The sequence below is a fragment of the Bactrocera latifrons genome, unplaced genomic scaffold (genome assembly GCF_001853355.1).
Source record: "Bactrocera latifrons isolate USDA-ARS-PBARC rearing strain unplaced genomic scaffold, ASM185335v1 scaffold_66, whole genome shotgun sequence".
NCBI lineage: Eukaryota > Metazoa > Arthropoda > Insecta > Diptera > Tephritidae > Bactrocera > Bactrocera latifrons.
In genome coordinates this window covers 449,154-462,233 of record NW_017537334.1, presented here as the reverse complement: position 1 = coordinate 462,233, position 13,080 = coordinate 449,154, and the positions used below count along the sequence as shown (strand labels likewise).

At 34.5% G+C, this 13,080-nt stretch overlaps 1 protein-coding gene across 6 annotated transcripts in view; it reads right to left on the bottom strand.

The window, feature by feature from the left end:
* Window positions 1–833: 833 nt before the first annotated feature.
* The window catches only part of LOC108975532 (proteoglycan Cow), a 183,957-nt gene continuing 171,710 nt past the window's right edge, over window positions 834–13,080 (bottom strand). For 4 of the 6 annotated variants that reach the window (XM_018944074.1, XM_018944079.1, XM_018944076.1 and 1 more), the window contains 4 exons: window positions 12,069–12,162; window positions 11,412–11,810; window positions 10,589–10,726; window positions 4,089–5,183 (listed from right to left, as the gene is read on the bottom strand). In XM_018944074.1, the coding sequence (XP_018799619.1) occupies window positions 5,077–5,183; window positions 10,589–10,726; window positions 11,412–11,810; window positions 12,069–12,162 (738 nt within the window). In that variant the 3' untranslated portion in view covers window positions 4,089–5,076. Of the gene's footprint in view, window positions 3,457–4,088; window positions 5,184–10,588; window positions 10,727–11,411; window positions 11,811–12,068; window positions 12,163–13,080 lie in introns of those variants that run through there. The other 2 variants (XR_001993877.1, XM_018944077.1) reach the window with 2 other exon arrangements.

The window sequence follows — 13,080 nt, the reverse complement described above, 5'->3', positions numbered from 1 at the left end:
AATTTAATTTTAAAATTCTTTTTGCAAAAAATTTAAAATACAATCAATTAAAAAAATGGAAATATCGAAACTGTTAAATTATTTCGCACATCGCGTTCAAAACTAGAGCGTCTACACATATAAAAAAAAAAAAATTACTAAAACCACTTAAACCTTTACCAGCATGAACAGTTTCGTCACTCACTGTATGTGTAAATTATGCTTTTCTTTATTTATATTTGTATTTACCGCCTAAATACCAGTGCTGTTATAATGAATTTGCAGTAATCCATTCTGTCAATCCTAGCCAATTTCCGCCTGCAACAAAGAATACGCAAAATTGTCTATTCTAAATTGTTGTTGTTGTCCTGTTTTTTACAATTTCCAACTAAATACAAATACACTTGCCTCATAAACAATATTTTTAGCTGCTGCCGCTCATTGTTTCCGCTTATGATAATTGATTTTTCCTCACTGTACTTATGCAACGCGTCAAAAAAGCATTTTCAAGTTACATTATATATACTATATGTACATATATACTCATATATAGTAAATCTGTACCTTCATATAGTACTCATGAGTGCACTGAAATTACAAGTAAATATGTCGTCTTATTTGCTTATTTACTTCAATTTTCTTTTGCTTTGCTTCTTATACGTTATTATTTCAGTTTTTTTAAATTTAATTTCCAGCAAGTATTTTCTAAGTGGTTTTCTATATAATTTTCAATTTTCTCTCGAATTTTATCAAAGTAGCAATTACGGTAATTATTATTGGCTAAAAATGCTTATAATTGAAGGTTTCACACATCGCTTTTTTCTAGTGTGCTTGTCGCTATTTTCTTTTTTTTTAATTTTATGTTTACTTAATTGTATTGATCATCAGTTTCATCTGCTTCGTGTTTAGCGTTGTTTTTTTTTTTTTTTATCAAGTTCTCTTTATTAGTTCGCTTAATTGCCGCCAATTGTGTTGTAATAATATTTGATTTTTGCACACTGCGTTTTGATGTGTTTTTATTGTTTTATTTCTTACTATTTTTTACCGCCATTTTTCGCATTCCTCATTTAATTTGTTTGCTTCGTTTTTTCTAAATCTTTTTCCTCCTATTAAGCGCATTAATCTGTGCTCATAACTTGCTTCGTAAACATGCATATATTAACACATATATATGTATGTATATTTATAGTTTATACTACTTACAGCATAGTTTTTGTAAACTTTAACGGTGTGCCTTGTTGCATAGACTTTATTTCTTTCTATTATAAAGCAAATATTGCACAAAAAGTTTAATTGTTAAACAAAAAGCATTGAAGATATGTGTGTCAAGCAATAAAAAAAATTGCACGAAATAAATTTTTATTCAAAGGTGTTACTATGGTTTGCTATTGAAACGAGCGAATTTACGAGTGACGCCGTACAATATATGATACACCTCAAATAATGTATAGCCTACATTATCGAATAGATAAAACTGTAAATTTTTTAATTGAATGGTGAAAGCTTTTAATTAAATGGCGAAAACCCATATGAAAGCTCCAAAAAAAATTATTATCATTCCTTAAAGTCTTTCATTCAGTCGATTCAAAGGAATTATTTGCATTTTTTTTAATTTTAAATAAATTTCGTTTTGGATTTTTTTACTAATCAACTGCAATGAATGAGCTCAACCATATTATTAAAAAGTATCAATATGAAATAAAGCTCAACCATATTATTGAAAATTATCAATATTTTCGATTTCTTCCAAGTTATGAAAACTGTTGCTACCAAAGATTTTAGTTTTTGTAAATTTTTAGCTTAAATATTTTAAATGGAAAATCACTTCGGCTAAAATTTAAAACTCTAGTGAAAGTTTCTGAAAGCTAAGAGATAAGTTGGCTGATTTTCTGTACCACGTAAGCTCAAGCTGCATATTATTTCTGAAAAATTATGAAGACTTTTGCAAAGTTGTATTATAAATACTAGATCGCACTGGAATTAAATTGATGCCATGAGAATAAACTTGTCTTGTGTTCCGATAAAAGCTCCAAAGAGCATTTTTTTAGGATTCATTCACAAAAAGGACCGGAATCACTACAGCAGTAAAGATCGCGTGTAATCTGAAATATGTTTAAATATTTTTCTTCAAAAATTTTACTAATATGTAGAAAAATAGCCTCAGAATTTTGAAACAATTGATTTAGGTTTTTACTTCTGATTCCCAAAAGTCATCTTTTGTTTAGTAAATACTGTTTTTATACACAACTTATTAAAAAGCTCTCTGTCTCAGATGAAAGCTTACGTAAGTATTTTTTCAGTAGCCTTTTTGAAACTGCTGTAGTTATTTAAAATATTACGCATTTTCTTGGTGCACGATTTCACGATTTATGAAAGCTTGCTCGAAAGCTCTAAATATTCCGAAATGTATTGTAAATTGAAATTATTTGAAACTTAAATTTTATGCATTTATTTGGTCACGATTTATGAAAGCTTGCATGAAAGCTGTAAATATTCATTCTGTTTAGAATTATGAATTAAAGTGTAAAGTAAGATTATTTAAATACATGTTTTTAGTATGCAATATTTTGATAGAAAACGTTTTTAAAAGCTCTCCGTCTCTGATGAAAGCTTACATGAATTTTCGCACAATTGACACTAGCTAAGGCAGCTGAAATAATAAGTGGTGTTTATAACTGCAGTTCTTTATCTGAATGAAAGGTAATGGCATAGTCTGAAAGCTCAAATGTAAGCTCGTGTGAAAGCTCATAATTGAAATGCGCACAAATAATTAAAACTGTATGTAAAAATGCTATTATAAATAATAATGTTTTTTTATATTTTATTTTTTATATTATATATTTATTTTCTTTCTTCTCAGCGCGACATTTTTCTCCTACTTGCACTACACATATTTATCAACGTTATTCGTACACTCAATAAGCTTATCATTGGTTTCATTAAATACAACTATGTTGGCAACTCTTTCCAGTTTATAAGGTAGGTAGCAGTTTCACATTAATTACTCTTTTATTTATCAATTTATTACTGTCACTTAGGTATTATGCCTTCATCTAAACTTTGCAAAGCAGCTGGCAGCGCTCTCTGGTCTTTCTGCTCTTCTTCTTCTTTCTGTTTTTTTTTTTATTTGCTGCTGCATTTCTGCGCGTTGTTCTTCGTTTAGTTTAGTAAATATGTTTTTATTAAAGTTCTTTTTGCTTTTAAGTTGCAACTGAAGCTGAGTTTAAACGAACTTGCAGTGTTTTGGTATTAGTGTGTGTGTCTGTGTGTGGCGTTTGAAATTATTTTTTATTTGCTGGCGTGTTTTCTTTTTCACCTTTTACGCGTTTTTTTAAATGCGTACATATTTGCTTTAGTTGTTGTTGTTTTTGTATTATTATTAATTTTTTTTTATTTTGAAAACTTATCACAAAATTTATTGGGCGGAATTTTAGCGTGTACGATACGTAAGTTTGTCTAACGGAGTATGTAGAAGAACTAAAATTTAGTGAAATATGAAAAATAAATGCCAAGTAAATATATATGTATATATGTATATATGTAAATATAGTATATCGTCACCTAAAATACAAAACAATTTAACATCACTTTTTAAAAGTTTACAGGCGAAAGAAAAATTATTTAACAGAAACCAGTCATATTGAAACAAAATTTGAGTTTTGCTTATAAAATGATTATGTATTGGTTATATAATGGTTATATCTGACCGCGAAAGCTATCATAATGTAATATCTTGTAGTATTACGTAAGCAATAAAAACTAAATTTCCATTTTAAGTGACGATATATAAGTAGTATGTATGTATGTAAGTTTAAAAATGAACATTTGTGTCGAGTATGAGTTGACCAACAGCTTAGACGCTAATTTGCTCTTAAACTTTGACTTTTTTATAAATTTCTTTATAACTTTTATTTTACTTTTCATTTTTTTTTAATTTAAATTATTTTATATTTAGCTTTCTTCTAATTGGCTACACTTTATAAGCTAACGACGGCATGAGAATTGAAACAAGAAAATTAAACGGACTACGAGTATTGCTTGTGTGGGAGTTAGATGTTTCAATTTGTTGCTGTTGTTTGCTTTTGTTAAGTTTTGTTTTTGTTGTAGTGTTTTTTTTTTCTGGAAATTTTCACTCCAGTTTACTGCCGTTATGTTCCAATTTCAATGAGTGAGTGGTATATATGTATACATGTGTGTGTAGCATGTTCTCTATGTGTGTGTGTATGTGTTTCTGTACGGCTGTGTAAGCGCTTACTACTCCAAAGCCTGCAGGTATGCTTTTACTTTACTTTTTTTCATTACAAAAACAACACACAATACGTTTTCTATGCAACTTCACTTTATCGTTACTTTTAATTTAATTTCATTTTGCTTTTCTTCCTTCACTTCACTTCATTTTTCGTAAATTTGCATAAGCTTTAAAATTCTGCAGCGTCTCGGTTGATCGCTGCCAATCTTACTACTTCCCATTAGTTGCTAATATTATTACATTACTGTACTATGCAATTGCGTGCGACGTACAAAGTGTGAGCGCAATGCAACCCTGTGCAATTAGCTGTGAGCGCATGCAGGAAATGAAGAGCGTTTAATGGAAAAGAATACGCTAATTGTTACTATTGTTTTTGCAATCATTTTACAATAATTTTTAATACTTTCTTCTATGCATACATGTACATATGTATGTATATGTTTATATTTTTTTATTTATAAAAATTAATTTACATACAAAATTAATTTTTTTCTTGCGCACATATTCGCCAATTTTCACCTCGACCGTAGCGCTAAGGCTACTTTTACGCTTCTGTTTATTTTGCAAGTTGCGCCAACACTTGTTACCTGCTTAAACAGCATTGTTCTTATATATTTATGTCTATATATATATGTATATTTTTTTTTTTACTTATGTAATGCTTCAAATAAAAATCATAAGTTTGAGATATCCTTTTTCTGCTTCTTACTTCTCTAACGCTTCGTTTTACTCCTTTGCACCTGCTGTCTCCTCAAATAAGCTTCGGTTAGACACCATTCTCTCCCGCACCTCTTTCTTGTTGAGCGTTTTCAAACTCTGCTACTTAGTTTCATTTCGTTTCATTTCATTTAGAATACCAACATTTGATCGGCACTTCCTTCCGCACTGTCGTCGTCGTCGGTCTCCTCGTCCTCATCGTCGGAGGTGAGTGATGAGGCGTTATTCACAACGGACTCTGTTCAAATAGAGTAAAATAGAAGAAATGTATGTAAGAAAAAAAGTGAAATAAATGGAAAAGTGTAATGAAATAGAAATGACGAGAGCTGAAAAGTTGTGCTGGCTCATTTGTTAGTCAGCTTGACAGATTTGATTGGCTTAAAAGTTCAATTCGATTTTCCCAATGGAGTGCAATAATGCTATGTACGAATGTGTATTTCACTCTTATTGATGAGCAGGTGTATCCAAATATATACAATATATATATATATATATAGATGTAGTTGTTTGCACTGAAGATATATTGGTAATCGGAAACTTTATTTTTCAAATTTCGAAAAGGTCATTGAATCGCTCAGTTAGGCCGCTTTGGGATGAAAAACTTTAAGTTCACTTCATACATATAAATTTTTACATGACAGATGGAGCTACATGCATACATGCAAACACTGTCTGTTCGTCTACTTTGTACCCTAAGCTCACGAAAGTCAATAGATCAAAGCACTAGTTGAGTGACCTTACGGCGTACAAAAAGTTAAACTAAAATGGCTACAACATTTTTCTGGCATCTTAAACTAATATCTCTAATCAGGAAAGTAGACTTCGTTTGTACCAAAACTATAATAACTTTTACAAAAGAAATGGTTTTTCGTATAAGAACTAGTTCGATATGGGTGTTTCCGACAAAAGAGCTCCTTCTTGATATCTGAAAGAATTAGGGACTAGTTCGCGTATATGTACATATACAGCCAGGCAAAGGGATAAAGGGAGTCGCCTGTCCGACGACGGTACTTTAAGTCATGCTGGATCTTACAACGCTTCACCTAGTAGTCCCAGCGCATGAAGGGCTTAAGTGGAAAAAATATCACTCTTCCCCCAAGGGACAGCGTTACCAAAGTGTAAACTTCACTATGAAGTTCAATGTTACCCTCAGCACTAAGGTTGAATGGAATAGTATAATCAGGTGTTACACCGGCTGCTCGAAAGCGTCGCAGGGATATGGCGCAGGAGTCGCAGAATCATTCACCAAACTCTCCATACCTATGGGTAGTTTTCCGAGTATATTCCAAGCAGAGGTCTTTGCTATAAGTCGGTGCGCATGTATAGTATAGCCCCAAATGAACTGGCTGATGAGCTCGCCCGCTCCACAGCATCCACCAAAATGGTAGGACCCGAACTTTTCATTGCGGTTGGTCCCTATAGTAAAAAGGAGCTGCTCCGCAAAGATGAAGGAGTGAACAGAGATGGGTATTTGTAACAACTCCACGACATGCGTCTCGACAAGTTGCTACCACCCATTGCAACCTTAAAAGGTTTAAATATGTAATCAACCTTCTAAGGGACAAACTCACGCTACTTGTCGCCTTCTGCACTAGAGATCGTATACTTAAGAAGCATTTATATCACATGGACCTAGCTTTTTGTGCGAATTGCAGTTTTCCCTTCATGGAGCCTATACCACCAGAACACCTGCTAATTGACTGCACAGTAGTCTGTACAAGCAGGATAAAGGCCCTTGTATCCACGTTCTAAATAGAGATCACATCACCTGAATAGCATTATATTGGAATATATCAATGTGTTGAGGCTATTTGAGTAGTTCTAACTTAAGAGAGGGAACAATAGATCTTAGTTATTGGACAGGTGTGTTTAAACTACGCGCGTAAACCGATTTGATAATTAAATTCTTCGAAGATTGGTACAACCTTTTTTATGTTGGCGTGAAGTTTAATCTCCATATCTAGCGATTGTTGCTACCCGTGAACATGTATTTTTTTGTGTTGATATATTGCCATNATGAAATATAATCAGAGATACTCAGCCTAACATAAATCAAGTTGAAGATTTGTAAGTTTTGCAGCAATAGTTTTGATAGAGAAATTGCGACTTTTATCCATTGAAACTAGCATTTATATTTTATTAAAATTTTGCTAGAACTTGAAGTGAATCAATTCTGTTATTGGTTGCTCAGCATTCGCGAGTTGTGGAGATCCGCAAGGTGCATATATGATTCTTTTGGGTTGATTGACGTAGTATATATGCATAAATTATAGCGTACTACATTCATAAATCCACTATTATACGAGACTACATGGCAACCCACAGAGCTTTTATGTAAACGAATTTCCGGAACACAAATCACACTCACTGCGAAAGGTTATTAGCTGCATGTAACGGTATTGACCTTCAAAACCATAAGTCTACTAATTAATACCTTACTGTGCCACGAACAGCCGGCAAGCGGACCCTTGCAAGTCAATTAGTCCTGCATAGGCATCCAGCAATAGCCACAACTTAACTCAACTCGACTGCCTAGAACATCTAATTCAGGCCGCAAGTACGTAATCAACAGAAATGTGGTATGTATATTTAATTTTGTAAGTCGTAGTGTCCTTATTGCGTCCCTTTGTCGCATATTAGTGAACTTATTAAGTTCGTGCTTTTGAACAGCGCTCACTTGTAAGCCAATCGAACTCTATATATAATCTTGCAAACGACGTCATTTGCTGTCAAAAGCAAAATATTTACATAGACTATGGCGGCTAGATAAGTGTGCGGTTCGAATTTCGGCATCGATAGAGTCCGAAATTTGAGGGAGTAGAGTTTTTCTATTAGACGTCTCTTTTAAAAATTGGCTTCATTCTTTTATTTTTACTTTCTAATTTAAAGGGATTTTCAAGGGTCTTCAAACCCAAATCTACTGACGAATCTGCAAATCCAAAGCCTTCAGTAATGGACTGTGTTGTGAAAAATTAAACATTTCCAAAATAATTTTGGGAATTAATGCCGAATCGACAGTCCCTAGCCATAAGGAATTTTGATCCATTCTTATTATGTAGAATCGACTGTCTGAGTTCTAACTTCTAGCTTCTGAAAAGTTCGTAGAAGGGAGTTCCAAACTAAATATCAAAGATAAAGCTGGACTCAATTGCTTGTTAGTTAGAAATACGAGTATAGGTTCAGTACTGCGTGACCACAAAAATGAACTAAGCAACAGTATTAGACGAATTGTGAAAACTTACTAGCTCAGAGTAACTCAATGATTTTTATGAAATATCTGAATTTTCTACACCTTAACTTGCTGATAATTTTCAAATTGGAACATCGAGGGTAATTTTTCAACCGGATGAAGACTAGGGATTCACACAAAGTGGTTTGAAAAGTTTCAAAAAGTGTGTAGAGCCCCGTTTCCTCCATTCCCTTGGACAGTGCAGTCGACATGGTTGAAATCGGATTATAACCTCGATCACTCCTCATATAACGGTTATTATGTAAATAACTAAGTGTGCGATAACTCAGTATAAAAAAGCGTCAGAGACACCTAAACTAAAATTTATGGAAGACATGGCGTATACTTCCGGTAAAGCAAACTAAATTTATAATGCTCTCTATCGAGAAAGATGTAATGTAAAGTAATGAGTTTCGTATTACTGTGTGCAGCACTAAAATGGAAACAGGTAATGGATATAAAAACGTATGCTAAACAAATAATTGCAATGCACAAGCTTTGCAATTATATTTAGCGGATAGTAATAATTAGCTAGTATGCCGTCTATTGACATCCAGGGAGATGAACTCGAGCCATTACAGGTATATCAGCTATTAGCGCGTAAAACAGTATCGGCAAATACAAAGAAGAAGGACAAAAGCACCTAAATGTGACAGAAGCAGTGGCAATCCTCGAGCAAAGGCACTGAACCTACATACTTTGACAGACGACATGGGGACCTGGATTTCCATCTGACCCAAATGGGTGATTAGGAAGCTACCTTTACAGATTCCACAATGATATTAGTCCAAACTGTCTGGCATGTACAGGATCTATAGAAGACTCTAAACATATATTATGTTATTTCTCTCGCTTTTCAAATACAACGGAAAAACTAACAAGTAAGGAAGGGCTAAGTTTGGGTGTCACCGAACATTTTATACTCTCGCATGATAAATCGAGATTTCAGGCGTGGTTGTGAACCGATTTCACCCATATTTGGTATATGTCATTAAGGTGTTAAGAAAATACCTTATACCGGATTTCATAGAAATCGGTCAAGTACTTCCTGAGATATGGTTTTTGGACCATAAGTGGGCGACGCCACATCATTTTCAATTTAAAAAAAAAAARCCTGGATGCAGCTTCCTTCTGACATTTCTTCTGTAAAATTTAGTGTTTCTGACGTTTTTTGTTAGTCGGTTAACGCACTTTTAGTGATTTTCAACATAACCTCTGTATGGGAGGGGGGCGTGGTTATTATCCGATTTCCATTTTTGAACTGTATATGGAAATACCTAAAAGAAATGACTCTGTAGAGTTTGGTTGACATAGCTATAGTAGTTTTCGAGATATGTACAAAAAAGTTAGTAGGGGGCGGGGCCACGCCCACATTTCCAAAAAAATTACGTCCAAATATGCACCTCCCTAATGCAATCCTTTGTGCCAAATTTCATTTTAATATCTTTATTTATGGCTTAGTTATGACACTTTATAGGTTTTCGGTTTCCGCCATTTTKTGGGCGTGGSAGTGRGCCGATTTTGCCCATCTTCGAACTTAACCTTCTTATGGAGCCAAGAAATACGTGTACCAAGTTTCATCATGATATCTCAATTTTTACTCAAGCTACAACTTGCACAGACGGACGGACAGACAGACATCCGGATTTCAACTGTACTCGTCACCCTGATCACTTTGGTATAAATAACCCTATATATGACTCTTTTGGTTTTAGGACTTACAAACAACCGTTATGCGAACAAAACTATAATACTCTCTTTAGCAATTTCGTTGCGAGAGTATAAAAACCGAATTCGATAACTTAACGACACTCATGTGTCAGGCGACTGAGAAATGGAAAGTTCTTAAACGTTTTAGTGCATATTGACAAAACTGATACTTTTTCAACAGATTAGGCGTACGACAGTCCGCACAATAGAGGAGACTTAAATATCCTGTCCCTTCCACAAAGTAATACTTAACCAGTGGTTCCGTGGGATAGTCTCAGGTAGGGAGTAGGTTAGGTTTAGCGGAATTAAGTTCCGCGCTCCGGCTTTCGATGCTTCCCCCTACTACAAAAAATACTGACCTGACACAACTAAAAGATTTTATAAGAAGTTTGCTCCTGCTAGAAATAAACTTGAAACCTTGCAAGGCGTAGCACACACGTAACACACTTTACACTTTACACTGGAATTAAAAGGGTCTCCAGTAGTAGTATGCCCCTTTAAAGTTTATAGCACAACCGCCACTAAACCTTTCTATACTTAGCAAAATCTATATAATTTTCCGTTCCGTTACGATTTGGTATATCAAATCTCATTTATCACACTGCCTTCGTGCATACAGCTACAAAGTTTACACTTTTGAGGACTTAATTATTGTAATATGCTCTTAAAATTTGTAACAGGAATAATCTTATGTAGAAACTTACCGCAATTGGGCTTGCCACGAGTACGTGTGTTGGCGAATTCAACTCCATGTTTATCCACACACCAGCAAACGCCGACAGAATTATGACATTGAGTGGGTTTATAGAAACCCTGGATATCGCAATCGGGTGCATAGGCGCCTTTTATGACAAACGTGGAAGAGTGACAGCGACGTGGCAGCACATACCGATGGAAACATTAACAAGTAATTGAAATTTACATATTCAAGTTAGGAAGCTTTTAGGTGAATTTCGATTAACAAGTTCTTTATAGATATAATGTAAAGCACAAGCGGATAAAAATATATATGTAAGTTAATTGAAGAACCAAGGCTATAAAAAGTATATTATATAATAAAAAAAGTAAGAATATGTATTTATGTAACTATGAAAAGTTTAAATATTTGATACGCGTATATTTTGATAGTATGTAGTTAACAAGGAATCATTAAAATTGAATGCAATTTGATTATATTGTATTAAGCATATAATAATTGGAAAAGCTGCTAAAACTTGAAAGCTCTTAAATATGTGAAAGCTCTTTATGTATGATGTAAGTGAAAGCTTCATAGTGCGATGCAAAGTGCAAAAATGTCGAAAGCTTCAATACAGTTGTTGAAATAGAATTGAGCTAAGAAAACGTTGAGTGTATGTGTATTTCTAATTTAATTTAGTTTTTAGTATATCCTTAATGCTTTTTTTTTCTTTCGTTTCGTTTCGTTTCATTTCGCTCTTTACATTTGTACTTTTGTGTAGCAGTTAAAAAAACAACAACGAAGAATCGAAATAAATAAATCATTTAAAAGAAATAAAAGTCCACCTGTACCTATCTCACCTGCAAAATCGCCAGCGATTCTTCGTCGTACCGCGGCGCATGGGCGATCGGTCTTCTCGAAGCAGCGGCACCATTCGCGCGTATTAATCGAATTATCCTGATCCAAATCGCACGTATCAATGAATGGCTTAATGCAACGCTCATTCTGATCATGCTCCAAGTCGTACATTTCCTGCAGCGACAAATAGCCGTCGTTGTTCAAATCCAAATGGCCGAACATCCATTTGGCCTCGGTCTTGCAGGCGGGTGGGAAGTGCGCCTTGGATTTTTGGCTGTGTTGTCGTCGTTTCTTGCTGTCGGCCATTATAACGGAGAACCAGTCAAGCAGGCGATTGCCGATGGCGGTCAATTGTTGTGGCTTGCATTCGGGCGATTTGGAGGGTAAGAAACCTGTGCGGCCATATGCGGAGAGGGAATGAGATTAGGTGATTAAGTTTGTTGACTGTTTCGAGTATGTGTGTGTGCAAGTATGTGTGTGCATATTTAATGTGTATACCCATTAGGTGAACGTGTATATGTGTTGCAAGTTGAAAAGGTCACATTTAATGCGAGAAATTATGCAAATTGCCGCATTGATTGCTTGTGATTGAGTGTTGTAGGTGTGTATTCTATGGATGCGCGTGTATGTGTTCTCTTTCCATTACTCACCATTGTTCATGCTATTCTTGTTGTACTTTTGTGGTTTCTCGACCACCTCATTATAGCCACGAATTTTGTGCTTGTCCTCTGGGTATTGGTTGTCCTGCAATGAAAAGAGCGTGCGATTTATATCAAATATAATGTATTTTACCCAATTACATAAGTTTTTGTTGTATTTTCTGTGACTGCACTTAATGTTAGTAGTTTTTTTTTCCAAATATATGAATATAGAAAACCACTATAAAGCTATTGTTTGTTTTCGGCTCAAGTTTAATAATTTGCGTGCATTTACAAAAATGATTGTATGAAGATAAAATGCCACTCAGAGAAATATATTGAAAGAATTATGCTTAAAATTAATGAAAAATGGCTACTTCTGTGCATTATTTAGTTCAGAGTAGTTTATTTAGATAGTTTAGTTTAGAGAGAGAGAGAGAGAGAGAAAGAGAGGGAGAGATTTTGAACCATCAATTGTTCACACTTAGTAGTAAAAAGTCAAGGTGCTTCCAAAGAGCATATTTTTGGATAATCCAGATAAATGGCCAACAAATTTGATATAATACTAACATATTTTGAAGATCATGTACTCAGCCTTACTACTATATTTTACTTCTAGGCAGCGAAAATAACTCATGGAGAAAATAATTCCAGCTACAGAGCTGATTAGAGAAGTTCTTCTTATATCTTCTATAAGAGTGTAAAACTGCCGTCGCACGCCGACGCCATCGATATCACTAGTCGAAACAAACAGATCGTTAGTTCTGCTTTCTATAAGTTGGACAAAGAATCGAAGCAAATGGGTCAAATAGTGAACGAGGGCAAGACAAAATATTTCATATTATCAAGCAAACAGTCTTCGCACTCGCCACTTGGCTCCCACGGCACTGCTGACAGTCATAACTTCGAAGTCGTAGCTAATTTCGTTTATCTTGGAACCAGCAGGTACGCCAACTACAACGTGAACCTCGAAATCCAACGCAGGATAACTCTTACCAACAGCTGTTACTTGGGATTGAGTAGG